This window comes from Motacilla alba, chromosome 7 (genome assembly GCF_015832195.1).
Source record: "Motacilla alba alba isolate MOTALB_02 chromosome 7, Motacilla_alba_V1.0_pri, whole genome shotgun sequence".
Classification (NCBI taxonomy): Eukaryota; Metazoa; Chordata; class Aves; order Passeriformes; family Motacillidae; genus Motacilla; species Motacilla alba.
Genome location: NC_052022.1, coordinates 9,154,023 through 9,169,888, shown reverse-complemented (window position 1 = coordinate 9,169,888; position 15,866 = coordinate 9,154,023). Strand labels below are relative to the sequence as shown.

At 44.6% G+C, this 15,866-nt stretch overlaps 1 protein-coding gene across 2 annotated transcripts in view; it reads right to left on the bottom strand.

The window, feature by feature from the left end:
* The window catches only part of ESYT3 (extended synaptotagmin 3), a 36,460-nt gene extending 22,641 nt beyond the window's left edge, over positions 1-13,819 (bottom strand). The window contains exons 1-4 of one of the 2 annotated variants that reach the window (XM_038142435.1): positions 13,693-13,819; positions 2,878-2,919; positions 1,905-2,039; positions 1,324-1,400 (exon numbers count right to left, since the gene is read on the bottom strand). In XM_038142435.1, coding sequence (XP_037998363.1) covers positions 1,324-1,400; positions 1,905-2,003 — 176 coding nt within the window. In that variant the 5' untranslated portion in view covers positions 2,004-2,039; positions 2,878-2,919; positions 13,693-13,819. Of the gene's footprint in view, positions 1-1,323; positions 1,401-1,904; positions 2,040-2,877; positions 2,920-8,746; positions 9,054-13,692 lie in introns of those variants that run through there. The other variant, XM_038142434.1, reaches the window with a different exon arrangement.
* Between the last annotated feature and the right edge of the window lie 2,047 nt (positions 13,820-15,866).

Sequence of the window (15,866 nt, the reverse complement as noted above, 5' to 3'; positions counted from 1 at the left end):
TATGAACACAAGTGAAGCTGAGGCCTTAATGCAGCCCTAGAGAAGAGACTCCCACCAGGGAGGCAAGGCCAACCCCATACTCCTGTGTGAATACAGAAGATACTGGGGTTATCAGATGGCACCAGCTTGGGTTAGGTTACGAGGAACAGAAGTGCTTGGCCAGTTTGGAGATCTCGATGGGTCTGCCAGAGGAACAGGAATGCAGAGGTGGGGGAATCCCTCTGCAGAGGGTTAGCAAAAGACAGTGAAAATGAGCATGTGGGAGAAGCAGTTTAGCAGAGAACAGCAGCAACCTTCTGGAAGGCTTGAAAGGCATCAGATCTCTCAATCTCAACATGGAAAGCATGAATGATTTGCCAAAGGCCCTAACACTGACCTGGGTATTACAACCACAGCACTGAAACACCCAGCCAAAAATCAAGCATGTGAATTTACAGGGAGTGATGATGCTCTGCCAGGGCTGGAGATGCTGCCATGCCACTGCCATGTTCAGCAGCAGGCACAGTTCTGAGGAGCTCTGTGCTGTTGCCAAGACAGTCCCTAATTTCACAGCTTTTTCCTGGCACTACCACAAAAAGCCAATTTATATTAGGCAGCTCAGTCACCCACCAAACTTACAGAGCTACAGCAGCATGCAAGTGGTAATTCCCCCAGCAATTCCCTTCTCCAGGGCTAAACCAGGAGAGAGTTTAGCTCTGCAATGGCTCTGATGTTAACAAAACATACAAGCTCATTCAAAACACCCTGGGAGGTAGTAAATGTCTAATCCAATTTTGTTGTTGTTGTTATTGTTAATAGAGCTAGAGGCAGTATTCTGCTCAGAGAATAGCTGTGATCAAAAAAGCAAATGTGTTGGATGGCACACAGAACAAATGACTAAAACAGAGGCTTAATCTAGAGGAAGGAATTAAAAACTAAATAGTGCAAGTAGTTCTGGAAGAACTGGAGAGGTTGGACTAATGAGAAACCACAGTGGGCAAGACAGAGCGAGCATCTCCAGACCTGAGAGTCTTCCTGAGAAGAGGAAACACAGTTTGAAAACTTGGGTTCTCACTGCCATCAATGGCAAAGCCAAGGGACACATTCTTATACCCATGGCAGTCGTGATGGGCCACAGTAGGTAACACTTAGAGCTGTGCAGATCATTTCTGGTCTAAAGGCTGATGCACATTTCACTTCTGTAACCACTGAATACATCCAGCTGGGAGATAGATTATCTTACATCATTCTAGGCCAATCTTAGTACACCACGCCCCGTCCAGCATGACACATACACAGGCACTAAGTTAAGAACCATCAACACAATCAATGATGCAATGTTACCAGATCTGCAGGTCCAGGGTAACTTGTCTTCTATCAATTTCTTTGGTGTAGGCTTTTATTCCGTTAATTCTGGGGCACTGAAATAGAGACAAACAAGACACAACATCGTCAACATCTATCAAGCTAAAGCACAAGTGAAAAGTCCTACTTGCTTTGATGAATTTGAGTACAGAAGTATTAATTAAATACTTTGCAAAACTGCATATAAAATATGAGTACACCAAGCTAAGTTTTTTTCTTTAAAGACAGAACAGCCTTGACAGTCCTCAAACACAGGGCTAGTTGCAAGTAGCCCTAGGCCATCCTGCAAGCCTTAGAGAGCACTGAAAACTTCTGTTGCAAGGGCACAACAGAAATAAATATGAATATGGTCCTTTTTTTTCTATTTCCAGTCCCAGGATACTGACAGCAAGTGAGAAGAGATGTGTGCCTTTCCTGTATGATCCTTCCTTCATGGTGAAGATGCTCAAGTCAACATGAGGGGGAAGTAAAGCTATTACAGAGCTGAACATCTCACTCCCCTTGCACCTGAACTTTTCAGAGAAGAGTGAACCACAAGAGTTACAAAAGATTCCCACTACCTTCTCTCCAAAGTGGATCTTGGTAAAGGTGCATGTTTTCAGATGTACACTCTTTGCTCTGATTTTTGGTTCAAGAACTTCTTTAAATGTTTTCTCCATGATTGTTCCGAAGTATGGCCAAGCCTGTACAAGGACCTAAAGAAGGGTGAAAGCAGGAACACACTGAAGATTCTTTGAGTAAGACACCTTTTGCTGAGGAACACCCATTACAGAACCCTGGCTATTAATATCTGTCTTTTTAAAATACCAAAAGGTATTTTAAAATGCACAAGTCAACTTTGTGCACTTAAGTCATCCTTATGGAAGGATCCATCTCTGCTCTCCAGAATTGGAATTTGTTTCAGGAACTGAAGGGTGAGTTTTCAGTACCATGGAGGCTGCTTCTAACCACAGGAGCCAACCAAGCCCACGGTTAAATTTCGTAAGTACAATAGTCTCTAATTACTCTAAAGTGTCACAATGTTCCCTGTAGTTAGGTTTATTTAGAGGATTGAGATGAGCTTTTATATAAAAAAGAAAATTTGCTAAAAAAAGCACCAAAAAAGAAGATAGTCACTGGATGCTAATTTGCAAGTTCAGCTTTTTTACTCTGAGAGGTTGACCACACCTGCTGATGGAAGTATTTGCCTCAGTGCTCTCTGGGAACCTTTCAGGTAAGAGGAGATAACAATAAGTTTGCTAAAATAATAACATACACATGTATGTACCCATATATACAGACAAACAGTTGCATTTTCTTTTTAGTCTCAGAATGAAGCGTTGTTGAATTTATCAAACTTGTATCAATCAGGCTCACACTGGCCCTTGACCTCAGTGGCAACCCCACATTTAAGTGATTCCATACTTCAATTCAGACAATTGAGCTACACTGTAGTAATTTGGTAACTTTCTCAGACTTGTCCTACAGAGTTTGGATGGGAGGGATGTAGCTCAGAGCAGGTGGCCTCACCAGCTGGAGTTCAGAGCTCCTCACCTTGTTCAGCCACTCCACTCGTTCAACATCAGGGAAGTGAACCTGGATGCAAAGAAAAATAAAGTGAGTGCCATGTGCCATCTGCTTGAGCACACTGCAACACTTGCAAAAGATAGCACGGAGTGTGGAACAATTGTTAGAGTAAGCTGAGATCCCTCTGCCTTCATACATACATCCTTTACAATTTACTATCTCCTTGAAAAATAGTAAAATGCAAAGAAGCCAGTAAAGAATAGTAAAAGGCAAAAGAACCCACGTGCACTGATGTATCATTATGCCTCTGGGCACATTTACATGATTAAAGCAAGTGTCACATCCTGTTCATGATGTAAAGCAGCATTAGATTTCTCATCCTTCTCTTTGTCACGCCTTGGGAAGCCACAGAACCTACTTCCCTTTAAGACCATGAGCTGTGCAGGACCTGCTTCCTGTACTCCCTCACCTCAACCAGGACACCACACTTTGGAAAACAAAAACCTGCTTGGGAAACTCAATGTATTGGTTGTGGCAGCATTTCTCCACTAATACCAACACGGTGTCAATGGCTTCAGGGAAAAGAAGCCCTGTAAGAGTTCAAGCCTGTTAGCATACACTACCATGTGTAACAGTCCAGTGTTTTCACTTCTCAGAGCTTTTTAAGATGGTAAGGAGAAATTAAAATGAAATAGTCACTTATACATCATGTTTTCAAGTTGGACACACCAAATGCCAACAAGTGTGTATGTCCATTACAAAACCCCACAAGTTCCCCGAAGTGATGACTTGCTTAATCACCATCAGGACAACTGCGTATGAGACCACTCTCAAGTAACTGATCTCTCAGACCCCTGCAAGAAGCTGCTGAGTGAAGCATTACAATCACCTTACTACAATCACACATTAAAGCCTATGGATGTGGTATTTGCAGCTGGTGTTGCAAGCTGGTAGCAGGTTACTGCAGAAGGGAAGGACGCTGCAGCAGCTTCTCAGAACAGACATTAGAGCACCTGAATGCAAAGGGAACCTGACTATCATCTAGCCTGATAATAGTAATTGGGTAGGACAATACCTCCTCTTACAAGAGCTGTGAATTACATTTTTCAGGCAAAGCCTTACTGTTCATCAGCTTTCAGAGAGGTGCTCAGAGATGTTTGGATGGAAGGGTCAGTAGCCTGTTTTTAATACAGATTCATATATGACTGAAGAGCCCATTTTCCTTGCTCAAATAATGCTTCAAATGATCTCATTAAAAAGCCCCAAAGTAATATTACTATATTCTTTATAAGAAATTTCTTTTGATGCTCTAAATAGCAACTTTTCCATTAAATAAGACAACAAAAGTTCACTGAAATGTCAGTCTGCACAGGTCTGATTAAGTGAGACACTCACATTTGCACGACGAAGCGAGAACTCGGCATCAGAAGGGACAATCAACACAGACAAACTGCTGCTGACATTTGCAGTGAGGCAGATTATGTGAATCAGGGGACCTCCACTTCACCTACCAGCCTTTCATCTTCCACCTAAAGGCTCTCCATCAGGGTACATAAATCCTGGGTCCTCAGCTCCAATGTAATTGCCAAGCACCCACATCCTGCAGCACTTGGGCCACAGCTTGGGACCAGATGTAGGAAGGATAGAGCAGGGATGGAAGCAGCATGGTGAGCTTATTCTTCAAAACACCTTACAGACAGGAGAGGAATGTGACCCAAAAGAAAGGACAGGACAACAGTTAGGCTACCCCTTCCCAGTGAGAAAGTCGCAGCTCACATGTGCAGGGAGAAATGTGGGGCATTATAAACCATTACAGTTGTCTGGGATTATTTGCTAGAGACAAGGCTCCTAGAGACTTGAAACAGCACAAAGGGGCATCAGGAAAGTGGCAAAAATCACAAGAATGAGGCTGTAGGTAGGCCCATCTTAAGAAAAAGTAAAATTGAATTTATTATTTGTGCCACAGACACGCAAACCACTGATGGCCCACAGCAAACCTCCAAAGCAACTGCAATGAATCACACTGCACTGTGTCACACCTCAGATGCTGTGATAGCAGACATTCATGCACAAATGTACAGGTACATTTCCACCCCACCTGACACCCCCTCATTCAGGTGTCTGCAACCCAGGTCCCACCCAGGCACTTGGTGCCTCAGTTTCCTCTGACAGATGGAAGGAACGGCACTGCTGGAGCTCAAAGCCTGGAACCAAAGACCACCAGGGGCTCCTGGGCTGACACAACTGGCCTTGCAGACAACACCACACAAACTGGCTGATTACAGGACTGGTGAAAACCAGCTTTCTGCCCTTTATGACAGGCCACCAAATTTCAGTGGGTTCCCAATACCAAAGTTCAGCTCCACTCAATGGTATGAATTAAATGAGCAGTTCAGTGAGGAAGCAGAGCTCAGTATCCAGGTGTTGCAGCTGCTTTATCCACTGTGTAGTAAAACACAAGCTCTGAGCAAGTCCTTTCCTACCCAGGGGGCATCCCCATAACATGAATGCTAGCTAGCATGTCACATGGCTAGTTCAGCTCAGTGACACCACCAAGCTCTCTTCTTGACCCAATCATTTATTCCAAGAATTTAATATATCCCAGTATGTTTTGAAAATAAAACCATCTGCATTCCATACTTCTGAACCATGTGCTCTGGATTTCAGACTCACTTCTGGCCCTTGCTACTGGTGAGAGCCCCACCAGCAAGGTCTTGCCCTGAGTTTGTCATCAGTAAAGCACAGGTAGGAGGAGCCCAAAACACTTCCTACTAATCCCAGAACCAGACACCAAGAGCTGCCAAAATTAATAGTAACACAGAGTAAGATTTAATCCTGTAGCCTTGGGCAAGTCCCACTATCAGAATCAGTTTTACCCATCTACAAAAGCAGGCATACCTCTTGCCAAAGTTTAAGGAATGCAGTAAAAATTACTTAACATTTGAAAAGAGCTTTGAAGATCAAAAGCACTAGGTAAAGGGCAATTACTAGCAAGTAAAGAAAATGTGTAAATTGTGCATAACTCCACCTTGCCCTGGAGCAAGCCACAGCAAGGATGGCAGCAAAAACAGAACCCACGTCAGACACAACAGCACCCTTCTGTTCAAATACAACACAGCAATCTATCCATCAGGGTTTGGTTTGGTTTTTCACTTGTTTGTTTGGTTGTTTTGGGTTTTGTTGGGGATTTTGGTGTTTTGTTTGTTTCTTTTACAAAAAGCCAAGATTTTCAGCTATTCATATAAGAGTAAAAAAAAAGAAGTGTAAACAAGGCTTTTGCATGAACAAGGACTTAAAAGACAACATTTTAAAAGGACAGTTCTGTACCCAGTAGTATTTTGCCTGGTAAAAGGAGTTTAACATCAGGAAGAAACACAGCATATTTGAATTCTGCCAGTGCAGCCAGATAACCAGTGGCAAAAGCAACATAGAGCAGTCACTACAACTCCAGAAGCTGGAATGAAGGTGGAAGCCTGGCTACCTCTGCTCTGAGCACTGCCAGCTTGTACAGAAGTCACGCTGAAGGCTGCAAAGGCTGAAGTCAGAAGGTCTCAACTCTCCAAGCCATGGATCTGACTGTGCCTGCCATGAGCAGCTTTCCAGCCTGGTTTCCTGAGGAAGCAGAGCCTGCCCACGTACACTGTCTAGCACAGGCATGTGTCGATTCCAAATTCACTGGCTGGTTTTAGCCAAGAAACTGGTGCTGCAAAACAATCCTGCAAATATCCCAAAACAGATGGTTGAGTAGATTAGGGAAACCCTCCAAGCATCTCCCCTAAAGGAAAGGCTGCATTCTGTATATCTCCTAACAACTGATACCAGGACTGAGCAGAACCCGAGCCAATTTAAAGAAGCCACTTCCTAGGGAGAACAATTTTTAACCAACAGCAAAATCTGTGATTGCTCTTAACTCTTCACTAGATGGAATCCCCTCATTTTATAACAAACCACATGAAGAGACAAAGATTTATGAATCCCAAGACACTGCCATCATTTCGCACCTTCAGAACCTTTCCCAAGATTACAACACTGCAAATGCAAGCCATGCTCCCCTTGAACTGTATTGCTACTGCCACCTCTGTGTGACAGGAGAGAAGAACTCAGCAGATAGTTTTAGAGCTCCCAGCTGAAGGTCCATGAACACTGAAAGGCAAAAACAAAAGATAAAAAAGACAACAGCACAGAGAATAAACTGAACAGACATCTGGTGAGATCAGCCTCCAAGATGGGCACATGGAAGAAGTAGATCCAATAGAGGATGAGGATGGAGAGACAATTAAAACTGGGGAGTTAAAAAGCATCAAGGACAAGTGTAGTGTGGAAACAAACACCCAACTGATGAACAAAAGTTACCAACACACAAAAGTAAAGGAAGTGGCAAAACAGATAAAACCAAAAAGCACACCGTGCAGCCCCTTTATCATTAGCTCCTACATCCTGCCTTCCAGGAGTAAGGGCCAAGAATTCACAAGTCACAAATCAGACCTCTGGAAAGAGTCTGACTCTACCATCTCTATGAGCACATGCTGGGCAGTGGGAGATAGAAATGAGATAGCCCTTAAACCTTCCCTTCTCCTGAAGGAGGCTGAACAGCCCAAGCGTTGTCAGACCTCAGGTGCTCCAGCCCCTGATCATCTCAGTGGCCTCTGCTACAGTTTCCCCATTTGCCCAAACCTCTCCTGGGTTGGGGCACAGAATGCTCTCTGTGCAGCCTTGTGAAGGCCCACTACAGGGCAATCAATAATGGACCACCTGCTCCCACACTAATGAAGCCTGAAACTTTCAACCACAAAGCCTAACAGAACTTTTTGCATTTGTGTGCACTGTGGGGGCAAGCCTGATTTTTCAACAGTGACTAAGAGGCTCAATTTCTGGTTACAATGATTCAGGGCACTTGAGGATAAAACACAACACTGCTCTCACAGCATCAGGACAAGAGCTGACACCACCACATTCATTAATGCCCTGAATTGGTTGTTGTTTTTTGGGGGTTTTTTTATACTCTGTCAATACAAACAAGCAGAAACCTCATTCAGAGACAGACTTCTGTGCCTGGAAGGAGGAAACATGAGCAGGGAGCTGCATCAGCCCTGGCAGGAGACCCTGGCCTCACTCCTCAGAACTGCCAGCTGCCTTCATTTCCCACAGAATTAAGGAGAGCCAAGTGCTGTAGGCTATATAAAAGTTTGCCGACTATAAATGCCTCCATGCAACATTCTTTACAAGAAAAGCATTTCCCTACCAGTCCCTGACAGATTTTTTAAATGTTAAGTAAATGATGATAAAAGAAAAAAAGATCTAAACACCTCATCATCCTTTCCATTAGCCAGCCACAGCTGCCCAATAAATAACCCAAGACACAAAATAAAATGGCAGGCAGAAATTCTAGTTTCTTCACTTTAAAACATAGAGTGACTAGAAACAAATGTGAACAACAAACAGGTGTTGGCCTTCCATACCGTCCAGAGATGACTCCTTAAAATTAAATATTTGGGTTTTCAGCAGGATGAGAACATGATGTTTATATATTTTTGTTTGTTTTCAAATGACACTAAAGGGGAGAAAATCTGCTGGATGAGAAAGGCTAATATAAGTATCTTCAACAGCAAAATACCTGCAATGCAACAACATGTATTTGAAGGGAGGTGTCTCTGGCGATACATCAGTCTGTTTTACACACCCACTTACAGCACATCTCCTGGGCTAAAACAACTCCGAGTTTAATCCTCGCTTTCCTGAGCAAGACTTCAAAATCAAAGACGCTATGCTCGGCCCAAGGCATCACTACCACCCCTTCGGCTGCTCGCTCCGGGACACCGCGCTCTCTGTCTGCTCCCGCCGCCGGGAGCCGCAGCATCCCCGGTGCCGCGGGGCAGAAGCCGCGCTCCTCACTCACCCAGGCCGGCAGGTGCCGGGCGGCCAGGCCCCGGCACACCGCCTCCCGCTCGTCCTCCAGCAGCGCGAAGGCGGCGGCCAGGCGGTCGCGCTTCCCCCGCCGGTTGAGTCCCCAGCAGAGCCAGAGCGCCAGCGCCAGCAGCACCCAGCTGCCGCTCAGCCCCAGGTACCCCGCCAGGTACACGGGGCCGAGCCACAGCAGCGCCCGCGCCGCGGACGAGAGCAGCAGGCGCGGCAGCAGCGCGGCGGGGCGCGGGGCCATGGCGACAGCCCGAGCCGGGGTCGCCCCTGCCGAGTGCGCTCGCCCCGCGCCGCCGCCGCGGCTCCTCCGCCCGCCCGGGCCGGCCCCGCCGCCGCCCCGCCCCGCCGCGCCGCGCCGCCCTCCCGGCCAGCCCGGCAGCCCGGGGCGCTCGGCTCTCCGGCGGCGCTACGGCCACCCTGTGACCCATCGTCAAGGCTGGATGTGCAACCACATAGGGCACACGCCGCGTGTTGGTTCTGGACACTTGCTGCTTTCCTTCTTCTTCGGCACTCTCTTCTCGTCCTCTTTTGATTTTGATGGGGATCTTGTGGGAGTTCAGATTCTGAAATACTGCTAATCGTGGAATCACTGAATCACAGAATCATGAAGGTTGAAAGAGACCTTTGAGATCAACAAGTCCAATCATCAGTCCAGCACTCTCACCCCTAGACCACAGGGAAAAAATTTTCTGACACGTAATCTGAATCTCACCTGCTTCAGTTTAAGGCCATTGTTCTCTAGACTTCTCACTGCAGGCACAGAAGAGACTCATCCCCACCTCACTACAGCCTCCTGTCAGGTAATTGTAGAAAGCAATTAGGTCCCCCCTAAATCTCCTCTAGACTCAGCTCCCTCAGCCATTCCTTGTAAGACATGTTTTCTAAAAGACACTTTCTGAGATGCTTTCCCCTTAGTGATATTAATTCTTTATGTACATGCCTTAACAGACAAGCCGTAATTGTACAGTTCTACACTGTGTTCTCCACTGCAGCTTTCCCTGGATCAGGCAAATGCCACTCTTTGTTCGGTGGATAAGTCTGGAACATCAGCGAATAATGCCAGCTTTTATTGTGGCCCCTTTTTGATACTGGCTGCACAAGATAACAAATGATGAGCCAGATAAAAACCTCCAAGAAAAAGAAGTTGACCCTGACTGGGAGAATGAAGTTAGGTCCCTGCTTTGCTATGTAATTAGTATTTAATTATGGGTCAGTCAATAAATCAAACAACACCACAAGTGATCCTCATTTGTTTGTTAATCATTGCACATGACTGCTCTGGGCTAGAAATCAGTTCAGGCATCTGAAAACTCAAATGCCTCACATTAGAGAAACTCATGCATGAGACATCTACTAACAGGTGCTTTTGGAAACAACCCTCCTAATCTTTCCCTACTGTCAAATGAGGATGACTGTGCTCTTCTTCCTGGGGATGTTGCAAAGATAAATCACTATAAAACACACTTAAGGAAGTACTTCTGTACACAGTGGGCAGTAAATCTCTAGAATTTGTAAGAGGCTGCAAGGCAGATGGTATCAATAGGTTCAGAAAGGGACTAGGTACATTCTCAAGGAAAGGGTCCATAAATGTATTCCCTAACATCACAGACACAACAGCTGTGGAGGCTGGGGGGAAAGGACTGCAGGAAATGCCTGGGCTCATGCCCTCACCCTAAACAGCAACACCACTGGGAGCAAGTGGACCAGTGGGCTGACCCCAGAGGGCATTTCTGTTTATAAAGCTGTGAAGGAAAGTCCATAGACTGGCAGAAGCTGAAGTAGTAACCTGCTCTCTTGATACCATGTATTAAAAACCACACAGTGGTTAGTCTGCACAATTAAATGCACCAGGATAGAAATCTACATGCACAAAACCACCTGGTTTTGTCCTAACTGTGACCAAGGACTGAGGCTGACTTCTTGTTTATTTTTCCCCACTGTCATGTAAAGCTTTGTAAAACATATTCATTAAGTCATTTCAGCCATGTGAAGCTTCACAAGGATAGACTCAGCCCCATCTTTCAGAAAAACACAAGCTTCTAAGAAAAAGTGGGCACTTTTAGTAATTTGAAGACTTGGAAGGTTGCTTTTGCTACTAGGAGAAGCTATAAAAGATTCAGATTTCCTCCTTCACATTATTACTCTTACTGAGTTTGAGATATTTATCTCAAACTCAGAGAGCCATGCAGTTTAGAAGCATCAACAAGTGTCAGTTTATTGAGCAGGAAAAACAGTGGAGCTGCAGTGAAATACATATCGGCTAATTTCATAAATTAAATTTAATAAATAAATAAACCCAAGGTTTTTGGTTTCTTACTCTTCACTCAGCTGATTACAACAACCTAGGCTGAGGTTTAAGGACAATAAAAGCACTCCCTCTGTACAACTGACCAGAGCACTTCCAGTCCTGCAGCACACCTCACAGCTGCTGTTTAGAGAAGGAGATGCTTCCACGAAAGCAGAACTCCAAGTTCCTTCCTCCACTGTCCCCTAAGACCCTGAGCTTGTAAACAGCCACACTTTCTCAGGCACTGCCTGCTCCTTTACTGCCAACTCCTTACCTTGAGAAGATAAAGTATCTTTCTGTAATTAAAGGGGTTTTAGGAACTTTAAACAACACACAAGTAATATTAAAATCTCACCAAACTTTAGCTCGCCCTACTTAAAATTTTAAAAGATGAAGAAAAGAAAGAGTAGAGATGAAAAGTTACTTTTATCACATCAGGTTACACAGAGAGGTGTTCTCAAACCAAATACTGTGCTGATGAGACCAAGATAAATCAACGGCCTTTGAGACCACTGTTAACTCTGTTTATCATGGATAGTAGTTACCCTTTAAAAAATAACCTTTAAAATACTAATTGGTTTCTCTGATTTTCTGAAGTGCCAGAGGAAATACTGAATCACCAATCAAGAAGACAACTTAAGACTTATCAATTTCCTCCAGGGGAAAATATGACCTTGACTGCAGCATGTTTCTTCCAAGCACCAGACATCTGAGCCACTTGAAGCCAACCCTATTTCCAGTTACAGGGGAACTCCACAAGCTATTTTACCTAATATTCACAGATAGTCACTAAGGTAATGACCCAAGGCCATTGTTCTGGCCTGTGACAATCTTCTCTCCTTATTTAACTTGATTAGGCATCACCACTACGCTTATAAACACTATGATGAAAGTGTATCTTGTAGCTGATTATGACAGAGATTTTACAGAAACTGCAGAGACTTGAAAATGTATTAGTACTAAATTTGCTGCCTCTCAAGCTGCCCATGGTAACTAAGGCAACCCATTTTAAAGGTGGGGAGTTATGAAAAACTGCCAACGCTTTTTAACTACAGAGAACATGCAAAGGAACTAACCTGAGGAATCAACTGAAGTGCATACCAAGCTATCAAAGGGTTTACTGAAGCTGACTTTCTAACTTTCTTGTGGCTTCAGGGTTTGTGACCACTGTGAGATTCCCTTTTTAGTGTTAACAAGTGTTAGAGGTGCAGTATGTCTTTTTTCTGTGCCTCCATAGCAAAACATAAACCACTTACATAAGGCTAAAACCTTACTCCCTGTGTTAACAGAATTACTTCTGTGTCAAGACCTGATTAAAGCTATTGCCCCTTTTGGCACTCCCAGTCACTTTACAAAGCATTTTTGTTTAGCTTCCTCTGGTTTCATACTCTCCATCCATGCACTGTTTACCCCTTCAAGCAAAGCCATATCCAGACCCTGCCTATCATAGGGCAAAGGCCTCGTATCTGCTCCTGCTGTCTGTGCTCAGGCAAATCTGGAGGGCAATTCTCCAAGGAAAGCTGGCTGCTTCTGTCCAGAAATTAAATACCAGTTGGGCAACTCAAAGGAGTCTATGTTACATTGTTCAGCCAGGAATATTATTCTGGCTGGACATTTGTAATTTGGTCATGAAAATAATTACGTATATATGTCCTGTTTTGGGAATCATCACATTGTCATAAAAACTACAAATCTCGGGCTAACTGGTATTATCTATAAATATGGTCTGGACTGGTAAAGTTACTGAATGTCTGCTTCTGTGAAAAATAATCATAAGCAGAAGACTGCAAGGCTTTCATTGGAAATATGTGCAAAGCCAGTCTGGGAGTACATGACCCTTACTTTAAGGGCTCTGCTCCACTGGGCTCACTCCCCCTACTGCACCTCATGTCTGCCTGGCTGATGGCTCCTCATTGCTTTTGTACAGCGAGCAGTAGAGAAGCACTGAAGAGCTGGGACTTTTGGCAAGATAACAAAGCCAGTGACAGCAACTTATTTCACTCATTCACTTGTTCTTTTCCAGCAGAGTCATTAATGCAAGGGCTGTGCAGGAGGATGCAGTGTCCACCAAAGGAGGTAAGAATGTGGTGTGGCACACAGCCCCTTGCCCAGCCTTGCTCCTCCTGCCAGTAAATCCCACACTGCCCTGGCCAGCAGGGTTAGTGTCACAGTACATGCTGTAGTTGAGATGGTCACGATACACAGAGTATCATCTTACAATTTTAGAAGGCTTTAAGCATTCACCCATGCAGAGTCACACCACATCAGAAGACCTCAAGCATCTGCCCTCCTCGTTCTTCAGCCCAATCTTTTATACCCCTCCTGTCCATGCACTGCACCTGTGTGCCCTCTGCTCCCTTTGGTGGTTGGTCAGCACACTGGGCACTGCATGGCTCATTACGTCACTTCAGCACTGCTCACCAGCTTTTCACAGCTGTACCCACTGGGGATGAGGCTTGGCCATCCCACTCCCAATTACCACAAACTGTGCACCTATGGGTTAGTAAAGCACTGAGAAAAGCTGTGCCTTGTATATGCACAAATGATGTAACTGCAGAGGTGAGGCACAAGAATGTGAAAGAATACAAGCACAAGATATGATGGCACACGAGGGAGGAAAAAAAATAAACTTCCCTTACAGTGAGGAGGGCATTATCCAGGGCTGCTGGAGGTGGCCTGAGGTGGAGCTGTCACTTCCCTGGCTCTGGGTACCACTCAGATTTTCACACACGGCACATGAGCACACCTTGGTGTCATCTTGGAGCCAGCACTGGCCACGGGCAGCTGGTGCCATCTGCTGAACATTACAACATTTATAATCTGGATTGAGGACAAATGAATTCCCACCAGAAAAGTCAAATCTTGCTGAAATTAGACTATATTCTACACAAAGAAGAATCAGAGAGCTGCAATGAGCCCGAGACCATTCAGTTTATTTTTTAAAGTCTTTGCCAAATACAACTTCTATTATTGTACTATATAAATTTCAATCTCAGAAGCAAAGCCTGTTCAATCTGTTTGGTTTAAATTTTGCCACTGTTATAACATGAGTTTATTCAATTTTTCTGTTTGAACAATTGTTTCTGCAACAGGATTTGTGAGCACAGTATACAGGGTCTTTGGTCTAAAATTTGCACAACACATTTCTTGGAGGATAAAATATTTTATAGATTTTGTTGTCAGCGGCATTGGGTTACTGATTGGACTTGATGATCCTAGAGGTCTTTTCCAATCTAAATGATTTTATGATTCTATGCTTTACCTAATAACACTATCCCTCTTCCACTAGTGTTTTTCACGCTCAGGCTTTGAAGAAGTAGTGGATACATCTGCTACTTTCTCTCTCCAGACTGAAAGGAGAGAGGTAAAACCTGACACTTTCTATTCCTCTCAGTCTTCTGCAGGATTCAGACATAACACCACCTTTAAAGTGCATTGAAAGCTCAGATTTGCCAGAGGACTCTCCATGCCTGTGGTCTGTGCTTGACTCAGCAAGGGACATCAAACCTACAGAGTGACAAGAGGGGCAGTGCATGTGAAACTGTGAAGAATGTTGTCCCCAGCTTTGCCTGCTTAACATCCCTTCCCTGTAATGGATCCTGACACAGGAACATCCTGCCTGCCATCTCCCACTTGGAGTGTGGGCTGCCAAGGACAGCACAGGCACAGTTTGCAATGGCACCCCAGGCTGGCACAGGGCTGGGAATCCACTCAAAGCCTCTTTCCTTGAGCCAACTTATTGCAGAAGAGCAATGACAGCATCTCGCCTCTCTGTGAGGCTGCACCTCCCAGCTCCTGCTGAGCTTCTGCTTAGTGAGTTTAGCCTTTCCAGCTGACTGTACCAAATTCCACGGTGCAGTTACAGAGTACTGCACAGCACCGGCACAAGTAAAAGAGTATCTTGTAACTCTTTTTATAAAGAGCTTTTCCCTCTGCACCTGCTCCAGCTCACTGCTGGCAAGTACCAGCCCACATAGAGAGCAGACCAGCAGCAAAGGCAATATTCACTCAAAGGTTATTTTAAATATATTGGAAAGTTTGAAAAACCTCCCAAAAATTCCTTCTTTTTGGGAAAATCCCGATCCACATCCCAGATACTGTCTCTTTAGCAATGAGCATGCTGAACTACAAGGCCTCCAAGGTCTTGTACAGCTCTTCCTACGATCTTTTAGTGGCCTCTGCTGGCCAGGACTGAGATCCCGGCATCCGCTGAAGTGTCACCAGTCCCGAATCCAGCTAAGATTTACATAGATATTTTATTGGTGACAGCAGCAGAGACAACATCACCAAGACTGTATTAATCATCAGCAGAAAGTTCTCACTGGAAATCACTGTTTCACTATAGCTGCTTGTTTTAGACTTGAAATATTTATGACAAAATAATCTTGATGGGTGCAAATGAAAATCACTGAAGATGAACTTTGGATGTGACTGCTGCCTTTGGATTTGAAAGGAGTCATCTGTTAAGCATTCAGCTTTATGTGGTGTTGAAGGAATAACCCAAAAGAAGAGAGACTGGGAGTGTGCATGGCTGGGAATTATCTGCTTTTCCAAGAACAGCATTTTTATGGTAAAGGTGTGAACAGAAGTGCTCTCAAAGATATGGGAAATATCATTCTGGGTACTCAGCACTTCAGGAGAGATCTTGGGGGGGGGGGGGGGGGGGGAAGAAGCATAAAGCATATGCCTGCTGTTTTCTGAACATCAGAAAAAGAGGGCTGCTTTCCTGGGGTTCTCCCTTTGTGAAAACTCAGTTTTCCAGCCTCTATTTTACTTTTCTAGAGAGTGTAAATTCTCTGCAGCTAGAAAAACA